This window comes from Canis lupus, chromosome 30 (assembly GCF_048164855.1).
Source record: "Canis lupus baileyi chromosome 30, mCanLup2.hap1, whole genome shotgun sequence".
Taxonomy (NCBI): domain Eukaryota; kingdom Metazoa; phylum Chordata; class Mammalia; order Carnivora; family Canidae; genus Canis; species Canis lupus.
In genome coordinates this window covers 41382540-41398516 of record NC_132867.1, presented here as the reverse complement: position 1 = coordinate 41398516, position 15977 = coordinate 41382540, and the positions used below count along the sequence as shown (strand labels likewise).

At 45.7% G+C, this 15977-nt stretch overlaps 1 protein-coding gene across 4 annotated transcripts in view; it reads right to left on the bottom strand.

The window, feature by feature from the left end:
* The window catches only part of TRAPPC10 (trafficking protein particle complex subunit 10), an 89097-nt gene that overhangs the window by 5059 nt on the left and 68061 nt on the right, over positions 1 to 15977 (bottom strand). For all 4 annotated transcript variants that reach the window (XM_072807145.1, XM_072807146.1, XM_072807147.1 and 1 more), the window contains 4 exons: positions 9209 to 9309; positions 7501 to 7627; positions 6124 to 6294; positions 981 to 1158 (listed from right to left, as the gene is read on the bottom strand). In XM_072807145.1, coding sequence (XP_072663246.1) covers positions 981 to 1158; positions 6124 to 6294; positions 7501 to 7627; positions 9209 to 9309 — 577 coding nt within the window. The remainder of the gene's footprint in view (positions 1 to 980; positions 1159 to 6123; positions 6295 to 7500; positions 7628 to 9208; positions 9310 to 15977) is intronic.

Here is a 15977-nt window from a genome sequence, read left to right as displayed (position 1 = left end):
CGTCTCAGGACTCGGACTACCCTGATGAGCTCCGAGCGGGCTGGAAAGGGGTGCCAGCCGGAGGTAAGAGGGCCTCTCAAACTACAAGCCAGATCTAAGGCTCTGAGGAAACGGAGTATGAAAAGTTGGTTCACGTGGTTTCAGAGTCCACTCTGGGATGGACCCAGCCTGGAAGAAAGTTCCACTTGTCAAGTTCTGGTGAGAACCACGGTTACAAGAGGGCTGTCGAAGGAGGCCTCCCTTTACCAACTACCCATCTGGGCGACCCTGGGGCGCCCTCACATCCTTCAGCCACGTCACCACACACGGAGGGCAGCAGGACGACTCAGCTCCCTTCTGGGAATCCAGACGTTAGGAGAATCCAGGGGATGCACAATTATGTCATTATTCTTTTTGTCTTGTTTTGTTTTGGAAAACAGTTCTTTTTCAAGTATGACGTCATGTAATGCATTTACTGTGATTTTTAAGGGACTAAAACAAGAAATCGTTGGCTCAACCATTTCTTAGAGCATAAACGGTCCTGACACCCCAAACTGAGCAGCCCAGGCCCTGGAGGAGGCAGATGGGGACGGGGAGTCTGGAGCAGTGGGCAACAGGGAGGAGCCCGTACAGGGGGCCAGTGCTGGGAGATGGGGGGAATGGAGCTGGGGCTGGGGATGTAACGAGGCCCAGACTCCAGGACACATGGACTGCTGGGCAGCAGCGCTGGGAAGACCCTGAATCACAGGCAGAGAGGGAAGGGCAGCTCTGGGGGCCACGGCGTTCCCAACGACCGCTTGAGAAAACCTGACTCCCTGGCAACCAAGCCCAACATCCCGCCCGCCTAGGACCACGCCATGTAATAAAACATTCAAATGAGCTTTTCTGATCCTAGAACATTCTCTCTTCAGATAGGGAACACTACTGTGGGAAGAGGGGGCACAAGCCCATCACACACGGGGTAGCACGGCAGTTAGGGGAAAAGACACCCCCAGACCTACCTTCATACATAAGCTTGGTCGAAAAATAGTCGTCCGACTCTGTCAGTGCTTCGTCCTTATCCACCTCTAGGAGGTCCGAGAGCCGCGTGATGGACACCTCCAGGGAGCACAGCGAGCCTGTCCGACAGTGCTCCGTGCCTGAGGGGGGCAGGATCTCAGCTCTCACGCTATACAATGTCTGGGCGAGAAGGGGAGAGACAAGCGCGTGTGTGAACAGCCTGCAGGGACGGTATCCTCGGCCCCGGCTGCCCGCGGGCATCGGAGGAGGAGGGCCTGGCTCGGCCGCTTCCAGGAGTCAGAGGAGATGCCGGCCACGGCCCCGGATCAACCCCCTCGCAGGGACACGTGCTGGGCGAGCCCCCGCCGCGAGCACCCGAGTCTTTCTCAGGCGGACCCTTGCCGCTCGCTGTCACCCGACTCAGGATTATCAACAGTTTGCTCCATCTGCTTTCTCTCTCTCTGGACTGACAGGTATTTGTCTCCTGGGGCACTGAGGGCAGAGCCCAGAGAGCCTGTCGCTTCACCCCTCAGTAGTTCAGGAGGCACCCCTAAAAACACGCACATCCTCTTACAAACACGACCCAGAACCGCAACGAGCGAAGGCAACACTCCTTCCTGGCCTCTGGCCAAACGTTCTCCTTTCCTCGATGACCTCTTCGCCCAACAGCCACACCTATTCCCACCTGCCTGACATCCTCACCACCTGGGACAAAGACCTGAAGCCTGGCGGTGCTACTTTGGAAGGTAAGGGTTGTTTCTTCAGGATCCTGTGAGAGTAACTCCGCTGCTCCTGCTCTTGCTGCCTCAGTATCCGCTCTGTTGGCCAAGCAGCCTGCGGGGGCTCTGCATGGACACCGGCCCTCAGGCAGGCACATGCCCTGGGTACGGGGTCACACGCAAACGTAAGCTCCTGACAGCGTCTCCCTAAGCCCCCTTGTGATCAACAGCCCCCAGCACCTTCCCCTCATGTGCCCCCGAGATAAAAGCCCCATGGGGCTTACACGAGCCCCACTGTCCTGGTTCAAAATGACCAGTCCAGTCCTAGCCCGGGAACCCCAGATGCCAATAAAAGCACCCGGCCCCCTCCTGCCTGCGCCCCCAGGTGCTCTCTGCCTTCACCTCCCCATGTGGCCCCTCAGGGGGGGCCCCCATGTACTTCCTCCAGGACCTGTGAGCAATCAACTTCTCTTATGCAATTGCTCATGGCCTTTTGTTGAACCAGGACTGACCATCCGGTGCCCTGTGCTACACGCAACAAGAGCTATCTTACTAAAGTCATAATGTACACGAAATCATTATAGCAAACTGGATTCAAAAGTATCTACTGGTGTTAGGAAACATTCAAATAAAATACATTTTAGAATATTAAGAAGCCTATTGCCAAAATAAAGCGTTTTCCTGGGAGCCAGCGAGGTTTAACAGTAAGTAGTCCCAGATGGGTTTGCTTGGGGATTTTTTTTTTTAAGATTTTATTTATTCACGAAAGAGAGAGAGAGAGAGAGAGAGAGGCAGAGCCACAGGCAGAGGGAGAAGCAGGCTCCATGCAGGGAGCCTGATGCGGGACTCGATCCTGGGTCTCCAGGATCACACCATGGGCCTAAGGCAGTGCTAAACCGCTGAGCCACCCTGGCTGCCCCTTGCTGGGGATTTTCCCATTAAACACCCAATGACATCTGTCTGGGAGTGGAAACCGACTTCTACAGATCTGAAGGAAGCCACTGCCAGGATCTTCTGCAGCCTTCCAAGGTCAAGGGCATAAAAGACAGGGTTGGAGCAGAGGCATCTGTGGGGCAGGGAAGGAGGAGGAAGCACAGGAGGGAGCAGGGAGAAAAGGCAGCTCTAGGGTGGCCGACTGAACAGCTCTGTGCTCCCAAGAAGCTCCCAGCTGGACGCGTGCAGTCTGGAATGTTTGGGAGCTCAGCTGAGGAAGGGTGAGCTTTGCTTGGAGCTTGGATCTTGGAAGGGAGCCCAGAGACAGTGGTGAAGGGACATGCTGTCCTCAGTGCATGTCCTCGATGCTGCCTTCTGACGGCAGTGGGACAGAGACGGGTGGCTGCGGGGCAACCATGGGAGCAGAAGGTAGCAGTGAGGTGCCTTACACACCTGGAACAAACTCTTAACACCGATGGCCAACTGATTTCAACAAGGATGTCAAGACCATCCAATGGGGTAGGAATGACTAGTCTTATGAAAAAATGCTACAGGGACATCGGAGTAGCCTCATGGGAAGAATGAACTTGGACCACCTCTCATGGAGATTGCAGACCTAATGCAAAAAAGTATAAAACTCTTGGAGGAAAACACAGATGATGGGGACTAAGGAAGGCACTTGATAGGATGAGCACTGGGTGTTATATTATATGTTGGCAAATTGAATTTATTAATTTTTTAAAAGATTTTATTTATGTATTCATGAAAGACACAGAGAGAGAGAGGCAGAGACACAGGCAGAGGGAGAAGCAGGCTCCATGCAGGGAGCCCAATGTGGAACTCGATCCCGGGACCCCAGAATCAGGCCCTGGGCCGAAGGCGGTGCTAAACTGCTGAGCCACCTGGCAAATTGAATTTAAATAAAAAATTTAAAAGAAAAGCATTTCCCAAACATTCAAATCTTTAAAAAAAAAAAAAAAAGGAAAACACAAGATCTTTCTCATCTTTCTGATCTTAGGATAAGCAATGATTTCATAGACCCTTCAAAGTACAAGCAATAAAGTGATTAATAAGGTGGACTTCGTCAAAGTTAAAAACTTTTATGCTTCAAAGGACACATGGGGAAGGCGACAACACAACCCACAGAATGAGAGATGTGTGCAAGTGGCACCTGTGACAAGGGGCTGCCATCTAGTCTACATGAAGAACTCTTACAACACTAGAATAAAAAGACAACTCTAAATATTTTTAAAATGGGCAAAGGATATGAATAGACATCTTTCCAAAGAAGACATGCAAGCAGCCAAGAAGTACATGAGAGGTGCTCGGCCACTCGCCGTCAGAGAAACGCTCATCAAAACCATGTTGACAAGGGCACCTGGGTGGCTCAGCAGTTGAGCATCTTGCCTTTGGCTCAGGGCATGATCCCAGGATCTGGGATCCAGTCCCGCATCGGGCTCCCTGCAGGGAGCCTGCTTCTCCCTCTGCCTGTGTCTCTGCCTCTCTCTGTGTCTCTCATGAATGAATAAATAAATAAATATTAAAAAAAAAAAAAAAAAAACCTGCATTGACAGACCCCTCGCACCTGCTGGAAGCGGAAGGATGCCGAGGACACGTGCTGGTGAAGATGTGGCAGCTGGAGCCCTCACATATCTCTGGGGTGTGTAAAGTGACGTCCCTTTGGAAAACAGCAGTGGCTTCTCAAAAAGTTAAACCGAGTTCCCACACAGCCCAGCGACTCTGCCCCGATACTCACCCAAGAGAAGTGAGCACTGAGAAGTCACACGGGGATTTTCACAGCGTTATTATTCCTGACGGCCCCATAGTGAGAACAGCCCAGACCCTAGCCACTGAGATATGAGAAGGAAAATGTGGTCCACCCGCACAATGGACGGCTCTTCCTCCATAAAAACAAATGAAGTCTGGTATACACTACAGGGTGCCAGGGGGAAGATGCCAGCGGCAAAAAGTGCCCATGTAGGGGCACCTGGGTGGCTCAGCTGGCTGGGCATCTGCCTTCAGCTCAGGTCACCTCAGGGTCCTGGGATGGAGCCCCACATTGGGCTCCCTCCTCCATGGGGAGTCTGCCTCTCCCCCGGTTCATGCTCTCTCTTTCAAATAAATAAAATCTTAAACTAAATAAATAAATAAAAGTACCCATGTAATACGCCTCATTTGCACACAATGTTCAGAATAGGCCAAAATATTGGCAGATCTGCCCCTGGATTAGTGGTTGCCAAGGCCTGAGACGAGGCAGCGGTAGGGGGGTGACAGTGAGTGGGGTAACAAGGTTTCTTTCTGGAATGATAAAAGTGTTCTAAAATAAGGATCACAGTGATGGCTACCTGCATCGAAGGGGACACTTCAAATGGCTGAACTTCATGGCATCTAAGTTATATAACTCAATAAAGCTTTCCTTAGAGAAGTGGCATCCCTATTTCCAGTCCTCACAGAATACTGGTTTTCGAACAGCAATCCCAGCAGATAGGTTCTTCACTCAGTTTGTACAGTTTTTTTTTTTCAGTTTCTACAGTCTGAAAGAAAACCTTATCTGTGCTCTTCGTGATTCAAAGAGGAAACAAAGGAAGAAGGAGCAGTGAAACCGCCAGCACCCATAATCATGGGCAGCGAGCAAACCCGATGAATGTATGTGCACTGTAGCACATGAATGATTTAACGTGGCGCGCTGTGAACACACCGGGAAGGGGTGTGTGTGCTACAGAAAGACCCAACATGCTGGAGATGCTGCGGAAGCCTAAGGCTGATCAAGACAGTGAAACGGAGCAGGGAGGCGGCTGGAAGGACATACTAAAAAAACTGCTAACATCAGGAGCTATAAAGACGAATACACCTGAAGTGTTGTTTTACAATTTCAGTAGAGAAGGAAAGGAAACACCACAAAACTATGTATTTACATTCTCATCTACCCAACACAAAATCCAAGTCTCAACAAAGAAACCGAAACACAAGTGCATCTCCCTCCTCAGCCCAAGGCCACCTCCAGCTCCACACGTAATGCACAGGTTATAGGAGAGTCTTCACAGCACAGATTCACAGATTAAGTAGATTTCTACGATATTTTCTTTTTCTTTTAAAAATAAAACCCCTTTATAAAGTAACCACCCCGCGTGGCAGCTAGGATCAGGACGAAAGGACTCTAGGAAATAGTTCCAGGATATTCTAAACGTGAACAAGGGAAAAGGGAGCAGAGACCCGGAGCCTTCGCTCCTTACACTCATCTTACAGCCACTGGCAAGACTGCACACGCGCCAGGCATGTCACCCGAGGAGCAGCTGGGCGTCTGAAGTACCAGCAGCCAACAACTGAGCTGTTGATTTTCCCGGATCTGTTGCTTCATTATATTGAAAGGTTTTTTCCTACCTGATTTTTTTAGATTAAAAGGAGTGTGATGCCACCTTCCTTTTTTTTTTTTTTTTTTTTTGCCACTTTCCATTTTCCACCGCACACCCCCGCCAAAAAATATGATACATACAAAAAAATTTTCCACTTGAAATTCGTAAGTATACGGCTTTAAGGGGATAGAGAGCCGTCCTTCGGAAGCTGGGGAGAATCCAACGGAGAACTGGCAGCGCAGAGAAGGGGGAGGCTCCCGCGTCCACTTCAGCTCCCACACAAAGAACACTGACTGCTTGCTGTAGATGTGCTGCAAAGAGAGTCACTGTCATTGCACACACAGACGCAGCCCACACCGCGCCTCGGCTGCGCTCCAAGCCGCGCTGCCAGCCACCTGCCACGACTCTGCCCCCTGGTGCTCCCATGTGGGTCACCTGGAGGCCTGTGGCCACAGCCCCACCCACAGCCCCGTGCCTGCCTTGCCGCAACGAGATTGGGCAAAGCTGGTTACAAAGTTTTAATCTTTTGGGGTGCCCAGGTGGCTCAGTCGGTTAAGTGCCTGCCTTCAGCTCAGGTCATGATCCTGGAGTCCTGGGATCAAGCCCCATGTTGGGCTCGGCCTGGAGCTGCTAGAGATTCCCCCTACCCAGCCCCCTCATGCTGAGGCGCACACTCCCTCTCTCTAAATAAAACAGAACATTTATTTGTGTGTAGTACCTCATTCATTTCCAAAACAGAAATGCCATCAACCAATCAAAAAGGGCATCTTTGCATTCATGCCAAGTACTTTGCATTTAATGTTAACTTAAACACAGAATAAGCACCATCTCATGCCTAATGTCCACACCTACAAGCACAGGGACAGGCTGGGCCAGCATTTGAAATGGGTGGAATCTTAGCTGGGGAAAAAGTCCTTGAAAAATGCTACTGATCAAACATCCCAAGAAAACCTTTTATCTCCTAAACACTCAGCATTTACTGTCAAAAACACACAAGACGAAAAAAAAAAAAAAAACACACATGACAAACGAGTATTTGAAACAGGAAGGTGAGCAGTAGCCAGGCAGCGTGAACACAAGTAGGACTCTTTCACACGGCTACACCAACACAGGGTTCCCTCCTTGGGTGCAGACAGGCGTTTAGCTCCGGGCGGACGGGAGTGAGGGTGTCCATGCAATCAACACGGAGCTCAAGAATGACCCTATAGTTACATAAATCTGTGCGCCAGTAGGACAAGTTTAATTCTTCCACAAATATAAACATCATTCTATTTCCCAATCCATCCACCATGCTGCTCGGGGCACGGAATGAAACCCAAACATGCACATCCAGCCACAAAGCTGCAGTTTCAGAGCCCTTGGGAATGTGCTTGCGCCTCCTGCTGTTCACTTCTCCCAGTTTTTGTGTTGCCAGATTCCCTCTACAAACACACTGTGTTTTCCTCAGAACTTTCTAGATACTCCTTCATCACACTCTCGCTCCCCCTGTTCTCTGCCCCATTCTGGAGAAGGGTTACCTGCGGGGTCTTGGTGTTCAGCGGTACCAGCTGCAGGTCACCACTACTGCCAGTATCCACAAGGTTACCGTCAGACAGCTGAAAGTCAAGTTCTGACAAGTTCTGGACACAAACTTGAATATATTTCCTAAAGCAGAAAAACAAAAAAGACGATTTTGAAATCTAAGGATTTTAATACATGTATTTTGGTTGAGAAGACACTCTCTGGGGAATTGAAAGAGTGACAAAGTAAAATAAGAACCAGTTGCTTAAAAAAAAAAAAAAAAAAGAACCAGTTGCTACCTATATTTCTACTTCCAACCTCACAGGGGAAAGTGTCCCCCAAAATCAAATCTTCCCGAGCAAGCCAGTTCTGAGGGAAAATGGATCAAAGAACGCTCTGCTTGTGACCCATGTTATTACATGATCAGAACTGGCTTTCCTAAACAAGCAGCAGCTTGCACTAGGTGAGGAAAGTGCTCGCTACCCCGGACACACAGGGTTCCCATCAGTCCCTGTCACATGGGAAGAGGAGTCTGAAAAGCCAGTGTGAAAGGAAGCAACCCAACTTCTGTTTAGCAGTGTTGGTGTCTTTAGCCATTCCTACCTACAGTCCCGTCCCCATAACAGGAAGGGCAAGAAAGCAAGCTGCTAGTATAATGTTGCACTCTACATACAGTTCTGACATTTTTATTACTAATTTATGCAAATGTCAACAGATGAAAGCAAAAGGAATTCCACAGTGAGAGGCCAGACTCAGCCCTGAGCCCAGGGGTCCATGCGCACACCATGACTGATTGGGGTCAGGCCGACACTGCCCCCTGATGCCGAAGGATGAAGCACGGGGCTCCACCTCCAAACAGTCTCCTCCAAAGGCAGAGCTGGAGTCTAATCCAGCTTCTAGAGCAATGAGTGCTTCTCAACTGGAGGCAATTCTGGCCTGCAGGGGGCATCATGCTGCATCTCAAGATATATTTTTGGTTGTCACGAAAGGGGTGGGGAGGATGGAGAGTGCTGCGGGCATAGAATGGGAGAGCCAGGGGTACTGCATGTGCAGGACAGCAACCCCTCAGCCCCACAAACGAGGAGTTCTCGGACCCAAAGTATGAGTAGCTCTGAGGCTGAAAACCCCGCCCTTGAGGCAACCAGCAGACGGCAGAGAGCCACAAGAATGTGACCAGTCAAACTCAGAATGGTAGACCTTCTTTCTAAAGGAAAACTGAGAGGATGATCAGCGGTTTAGCGCCTGCCTTTGGCCTGGGGCGTGATCCTGGAGTCCCGGGATCAAGTCCCACGTCAGGCTCCCTGCATGGAGCCTGCTTCTCCCTCCTCCTGTGTCTCTGCCCCTCTCTCTCTGTGTGTGTCTCAGGAATAAATAAAATCTTTAAAAATAAATAAAAAATAAAGGAAAACCAAACCAAGTTCGGCAATGGGTCACTGGCTTGACAAATAAAAGGAGAGATGAAAAAAGATCAGGGCCTTGGTGTGGATCCCACGTGCTACAAACCAACTGCCCAAAGTTCTTTAGAGGCAGCTGGGGAACCCTGAGTGTGTTGTAGCACAGCAGGGAGTCACCACGAATCAGAACAAGGGGAATCAGAACGAATCAGAACGGTGTCATGGTTGCATAAGAAAGCACACTCAGCATCACTGAGGCCAAGCTCTGAGCAGCAAGAGTGTCCATGCAGGAGAGCACGGCACGGGAGTGGGGCCCGGAGTGCGCCTTTACCGTGTGCCGGCTGACAGGAGCGAGTGTGTGGTCCTGAAGGGCACGCTGAAGGTCAGGGCGATGACGGTGGAGTAGATGGACCACGGGCAGTCAATGGACACCTGAGGAGAAACACAGGGCCGTGCGTTCAGACCACCTGCCCGACCACAGCCATCACAGCAGCCACCCAGGTCAGCAGCGGCTGCCAAACTGATGGCCTTCCCACTTCCTATTTAGAAAGCAAACCCCCACTAAACGTGTGCATAAACAAAGCAGAAACGTAAAGCTGCACACCCAGACAAGAATAGTAAACACGGGAGTAGCCAGACATCTGCGAGTCACCAGAAGGGTCTTGGAAGCTCTGGGCCATATGCCCCACCTCGCGCTTCCCACACTGACATGGCCAGACAGGTTTTCTAACACGCAGGACATTATGACAAAAGTGCTTTTAGTCACTTCGTTAATATGACATGATCAATCAGTAACTATCACAAAATTAAATGAGTTGTCCAAACACTGTACACAATGAACATATAACAGGAAGGCAGGCAATCCTGGGGGCAGAGCGTGGGCCAAGCCACTAACTGCCCTAAGAGCACCGGCCTGCCTTTTGAGGTCCCCCACAGGACAAATGAATACACCAAGCATAGACCAGTGTTCAGCCAGCACTGGTTTTCAGCCTCCTGAATTCTGTTACAAGATAAGGAAAAAAGAAATTTCAGGGAATGAAAATTTAAAATGCACCCTTAGGTGCTGGCCGGTCTAATGTTCTATGCCATAACGTCTTTGCTATGACTGTTTGTTAGCCTTTTGTTCTACTGTTTTTGTGCATGCATGTCTTTTTTTTAATGATTCAACTTATTTAAACTAAAAAACAAAACAAAAAACAGTTCATCCATTTCTCCTAAACCCCACCCCATCCTAGGCACCCATCAATCTGCTCTCTGAGCTTGATTTTAGTTTTTTTCAGATTCCACATATAAGAGAGATCAAATTGTATTTATTTTTCTCTGTCTTATTTCACTAAGCTTAATGCTCTCCAGGTCCATCCATATTGCAAATGGCAAGATTTCCTTCTTTTTGGTGGTGAAGACTATTGCCCTGAGCACATACACAATGTTTTCTCTATCCATTCATCCATCCTCGGACACTTAGGTGGTTTCCATGACTTGGCTATTGCAAATGATGCTGCAGTGAACATGGAGGTGCAGACAGCTTTTCAGGTAACTTCATTTTCTTGAGTCAACACCTAGTAGTGTGAATGCTGGATCATATAGGGTAGTTCTATTTTTAACGTCCTGAGGAACCTCCATTCTGTTTTCCAGAGTCGCTTCACCAGTTTGCATTCCCACCAACAGGGCACGAGGGTTTCCCTTTCCCCACATCCTCGTCAACCTGATTAGTGACGTCGAGCATCTACATGTCTTCTCCAGAAAAATATTCAGCCTCTGCACATGTTTTAATCAGACTGTTGCAGGTTTTGCTACTGAAGTTATAGGAGTCCTTTATATATTTTGGGTATTAACACCTTATCAAATACATGATTTGCAAGTATTTTCTCCCATTCCGCGGTTGTCATTTCATTTTGTTGATGGTCTCCTTTGCTGTGCAGAAGCTTTTTAGGTTGATGGAGTCCCAATAGTTGACTTTTGTTTTTGTTGCCAGATCCATTAAATCATCGCCAAGACCAGTATCAAGGAACTTACCACCTACGTTTTCTTCTAGAAATTTTATGGTTTCAGGTCTTACATTCTAGCTTTAAACCATCCAAAAAAAAAAGGTAACTCAAAATGGATTAAAGGCAAGAGTCCAGTTTCATTCTTCTGCATGTGGTTGTCCAGTTTTCCCAACACCATTCATTTGAAGACACTTTTTTCTCCACTACACATTCTTGGCTCCTTTGTCATAAATTAATTGCTCATATATATGTGGGTTTATTTATTCTGTTCCATTGATCTGTATATTCTTTTATGCTGCTCCCATAGTGTTTTGATAGCTACAGCTCTGTAATACAGTTTGAAGTCAGGGAGCATGATGCCTCCAGCGTTGTTCTTTCTCAAGATTGCTTTGGGTATTTGGAGTCTTTTGTGATTTCATACACATTTTAGGATTATTTGTTCCATTTCTATGAAAAATATTGGATTTGATAGGGATTATGCTAAATCTATATATTGCTGGGTAGTATGGACATTTTAACAGTATTAAATCTTTCAATCCAAGAGCATAGAATACCTTCCCATGCATTTGTTTCTTTCATTAATGCCTTATAGTTTCCATGATATGTGTCTTAACCCTCCTGGGTTAAGTTTATTCCTAGGTATTTTATTCTTTACAACTTCAATGCAATTGTAAATGGAATTGTTTTATTTCTCTGATAGTTCATTATTAGCATACAGAAACACAACAGATTTCTCCGTATTTATTTTGTATCCTGCAACTTTACTGTATTTATTGTAAGTTTTTTGATGAAGTCTTCAGGTCTTTATATATATAGTATGTCATCTGCAAATAGTGACATTTTACTTCTTTCTTTCCAATTAGCATGCCTTTTATTTCTTTTACTTGACTAATTGCTCTGGCAAGGACTTCTGGTACTATGTTAAACAATAGTGATTAAGAGTGGGCATCTTTGTTTTGTTCCTGATCTTAGAAGAAAGGCTTTCAGTATTTCACCATTAAGCATGATAACAGCTGAGGGCTTATCATATATGGCCTTTATGTTGATGTATGTTCCCTCTATATCTACTTTGTTGAGTTTTTATGGTAAACAGATATTGAATTTGGCCAAATGCTTTTCCTGAGTCTACGGAGATGATCATATGATTTTCATTCTTTACTTTGTTACTGTGGTTCATCACACTGATTGATTTGTGGTTGATGAACCATCCTTGCCTCCCTGAAATAAAGCCCATTTGATCATGTATATGATCCTTTTGGTGTATTGTTAAATTCGGTTTGCTAAGGTGTTTTTGAGGCTTTTTACACATATGTTCATCAGAGATACTGGCCTGTAATGTTCTTTTCCTGTGGCATCCTTTCTGGTTTCTTAACATTGGCCTCGAAGAATGAGTTTGGAAGAGTTCCCTCCTCTTCTGTTTTTCGCAAGAGTTTGAGAGGAACTAGTATTAATTAATTCTTCTTTGAACATCGGATAGGATTCAACAGTGAAACCACCTGATCCTTGTTTGTTGGGATGTTTCTGATTTCTGATTCAGTCTCCTTACCAGTAAGGTAAGTCTGTTCAGATTTTCTATTTCATCATGATTCACTCTTGCTAGGTTGTGTGTTCCTAGGAATTTATCCATGTCTTCTAGATTGTTCAGTGTGTTGGCATATAGTCATTCATAGTAGTCTCTTACAATCCTTTGTATTTCTGCGGTGTCAGCTGCAACATCTCTTCCATTTCTGACTTGAGTCCTCTCTATATTGGCGAGTCTAGCAAAAAGTCTATCAATTTTACCTTTTCAAAAAACCAGCTCTTGGCTTCACTGATCATTTCTATTGTCTTTGTAGTCTAATGCATTTATTTCTGTTCTAATGCTTGTTATTTCCTTCCTTCTACTAACTTTGGGCTGTTTGTTCTTCTTATTCTAGTTCCTTAAGGTGTAAAGTGAGGTTGTTTGAAATGTTTCCTTTTATTTTTTTTTTTAAAGATTTTATTTATTCATGAGAGACAGTGCAGGGGGGACGGGGAGAGAGAGGGAGGGAGGGAGGGAAGAAGGGAGGGAGGGAGGGGGAGAGAGAGAGAGATGCAGGGACATAGGCAGAGGGAGAAGCAGGCTCCAGGCAAGGAGCCCAACATGGGACTTGATCCCGGGTCTCCAGGATCACGCCCTGGGCTGAAGGCGGTGTTAAACCACTGAGCCACCTGGGCTGCCCACAATTCCTCTTCTTAAAGTAGGTCTATATTGCTATGAACTTCCCTCTTAGAACTGCTTTTGCCACAACTCATAGATTTTGGTATGTTACATTTCCATTTTCATTTGTCTCAAGGTTTGTTTTGATCTCTCTTGATGTGATCTTTGGCCAATTAGTTGTTCAGTAGCATGTTGTTTAATCCCCCACATATTTGTGAATTTTCCCATTTTCTTCATGTAATTAATCTCTAGTTTCATAGTGTGGTGTCAGAGAAGATGCATGATGTGACTTTAACCCTCTTAAATTTATTAAGAACTTGTTTTGTGGCCTAATACACAATCTGTCCTGGAAAAATGTTCCATGTACACTTGAGAAGAATGTGTATTCTCTGTTGCCTTTGGATGAATGTTCTGTAAATATCTGTTAAGTCTACTTGGTCTAATGTGACACTTATGACTAGTGTGTCCTTACTGATTTTCTGTCTGGGAGATCTATCAATTGACATAAATAAATGTGGTATTAAAGTGTTGTTGAGGATTTCTGCACATATGTTCATCAGAGATACTGACCTGTATCTTCTTTGTCTTTTGTTATAACCTTTATTTTCAAGTCTATTTTGTCAGATAAAAGCAGAGCTGCTCCAGATTTCTTTTAGGTTTTGGTTTCACTTTAGTCTGTGTGCCCTGTCTGAAGTCTCTTGTAAACATTATATAGATAGGTCTTGATGTTTTTTACCCATTCAAGCCACTCCTTGTCTTTTGATTGGAAAAGTTAGTCCATTTACATTTAAAGTAATTGTGGGTAGACATGTGCTTGGTGCCATTTTGGTTAATTGTTTTCTTTCAGTTTTTGTAGTTTCTGTTCCTTACTTCTCTGCTTTCTAATCCTTAGTGGTGTGATGCCTTTCCTTGGCAGTATGCTTATATTTCTTTTTCTTTATCTTTTCTATGTTTGCTACAGGCTTTTGCTTTGTGGCTACCATGAGGCTTACATGTAACAACTTATGTTTATAATCTACTATAAGTTAATAACTTATTTCTAAAGCTCAATATTTTTACTCTCCCTCACCCCCACATTTGATGTTTTTTTCCTCTGATGTTTTTGATCTCACACTTTACATCTTTTTATCTGTGTATTCCTTAACTAATTATTGTCATCATAGTTATTTGTACTACCTATGTCTTTTAACCTTCATAGTAGCTTTATAAGTGCTTAACCCATTATACTTTTCCTATATATTTATCTTGTCAGTGAGATTTGTTCTTTCACATGTGTTCTTGTGAATATCCTTTCTTTTCAGCTTAAAGAAGTCCCTGGAACATTCCTTATAAAGCCAGGTAAGTGGTGAGGAACTCTGTTAGCTTTTGTTTCTCTGGAAAACACTTTATCTCTCATCACTTCTGAATAATCACTTTGCCTGGGCAGCCCGGGTGGCTCAGCGGTTTAGCGCCTGCCTTCGGCCCAGGGTGTGATCCTGGAGACCCGGGATCGAGTCCCACGTTGGGCTCCCTACATGGAGCCGTTCTCCCTCTGCCTGTGTCTCTGCCTCTCTCTCTCTCTCTCTCTCCCTGTGTGTGTCTCATGAATAAATAAATAAAATTTTAAAAAAATAATAATAATCACTTTGCCTAACAGAGTATTATTCTTAGTTAGAGATTTTACTTTCAGCACTTTGACTGACTGACTTTCAGGTCAGTTCCCCTGACCTGCAAAATTCCTGCTGAAAAATCTACCATTAGACTTAGGGGAGGGTTTCTTGTATGTAATAAATTGTTTTTCTCTTGCTGTCTTTTTATTTTTTTTTAACCTCCTTCCCCCCTGCCCCACCCCATCTCTTGTTGCTTTTAAGATCCTCAACCAGTCTTTAATTTTTGACATGTAATTATAATATGCCTTGGTGTGGGTTTCTCTGGGCTTCTTGGATCTGGATATGTTTCCTTCTGCAGATTAAGAAATTTTCAGCCATTACTTCTTCAAGATTTCTTACCTTTTCTCTCTCTCTTCTCCTTCTGGAAGCCCTACGATCCAAATAACAGTCTGTTTCCATTTGTTCTATAAGCCCCTAAGCTATCTTCACTTTTTTCATTCTTTTTTCTTTTTGCTGTTCTGATTGACTGAGTTCCACTGCCTTAACTTCAAGCTGACTGATCCTTTCTTCTGCTTCATCTAGTCTATATTTCAGTTCAGCTATTGGAGTCTTCACTCTGTGACTTCTATCTGTACATTCTGATACTTCCCATTTCTTTGTTAGGTTCTATGTTCATCTGTTTTTCTCTCATGTGGTGAGCATCTTCATGAGCATTACTTTGAACTCCTTATCAGGTAAATTTCTTTTCTCCAATTCATTAAGATTTTTTTTCCTGAGGTTTTACCCTGTTATTCCATCACTGGAACATATTCTTCTGTTCATCCTGCTGGACTTTCTGTGTCTATATAGTACATGGCATAACCACCTTTCCCAGTCTTAGAGGTGCAGCCTAATGTAGGAGCTGAGCCTCATAATTCAATCTTGTTCCAGTTTTTGGTTGTTGCTCAAACCTTTGTGCTGTCCAAGGGCTTACTATATTTTTAATACCTCCTAGCAGGTGAGGCATGTGCCAAGACTTGTCATTGTCCTAGAGGGGAGTATCTCAGCACCTAGACACAGGGTGACTGGAAGCCAGACCCACAGGCAGCAGCTTTTTAAAGTATGCAAATACGTATACTCCTATGGGACTGCAAGCATACAGTTCTACATGTGGACTGCAAGGGTACAGTTCTATGTGTTAAAAAGTCCTCAGGGCATCCCTGGGTGGCTCAGCGATTCGGTGATTTGGTGCCTGCCTTCAGCCCAGGGCGTGGTCCTGAGGTCCTGGGATCGAGTCCCACATCGGGCTCCCTGCATGGAGCCTGCTTCTCCTTCTGCCTGTCTCTGCCTCTCTCTGTGTGTGTG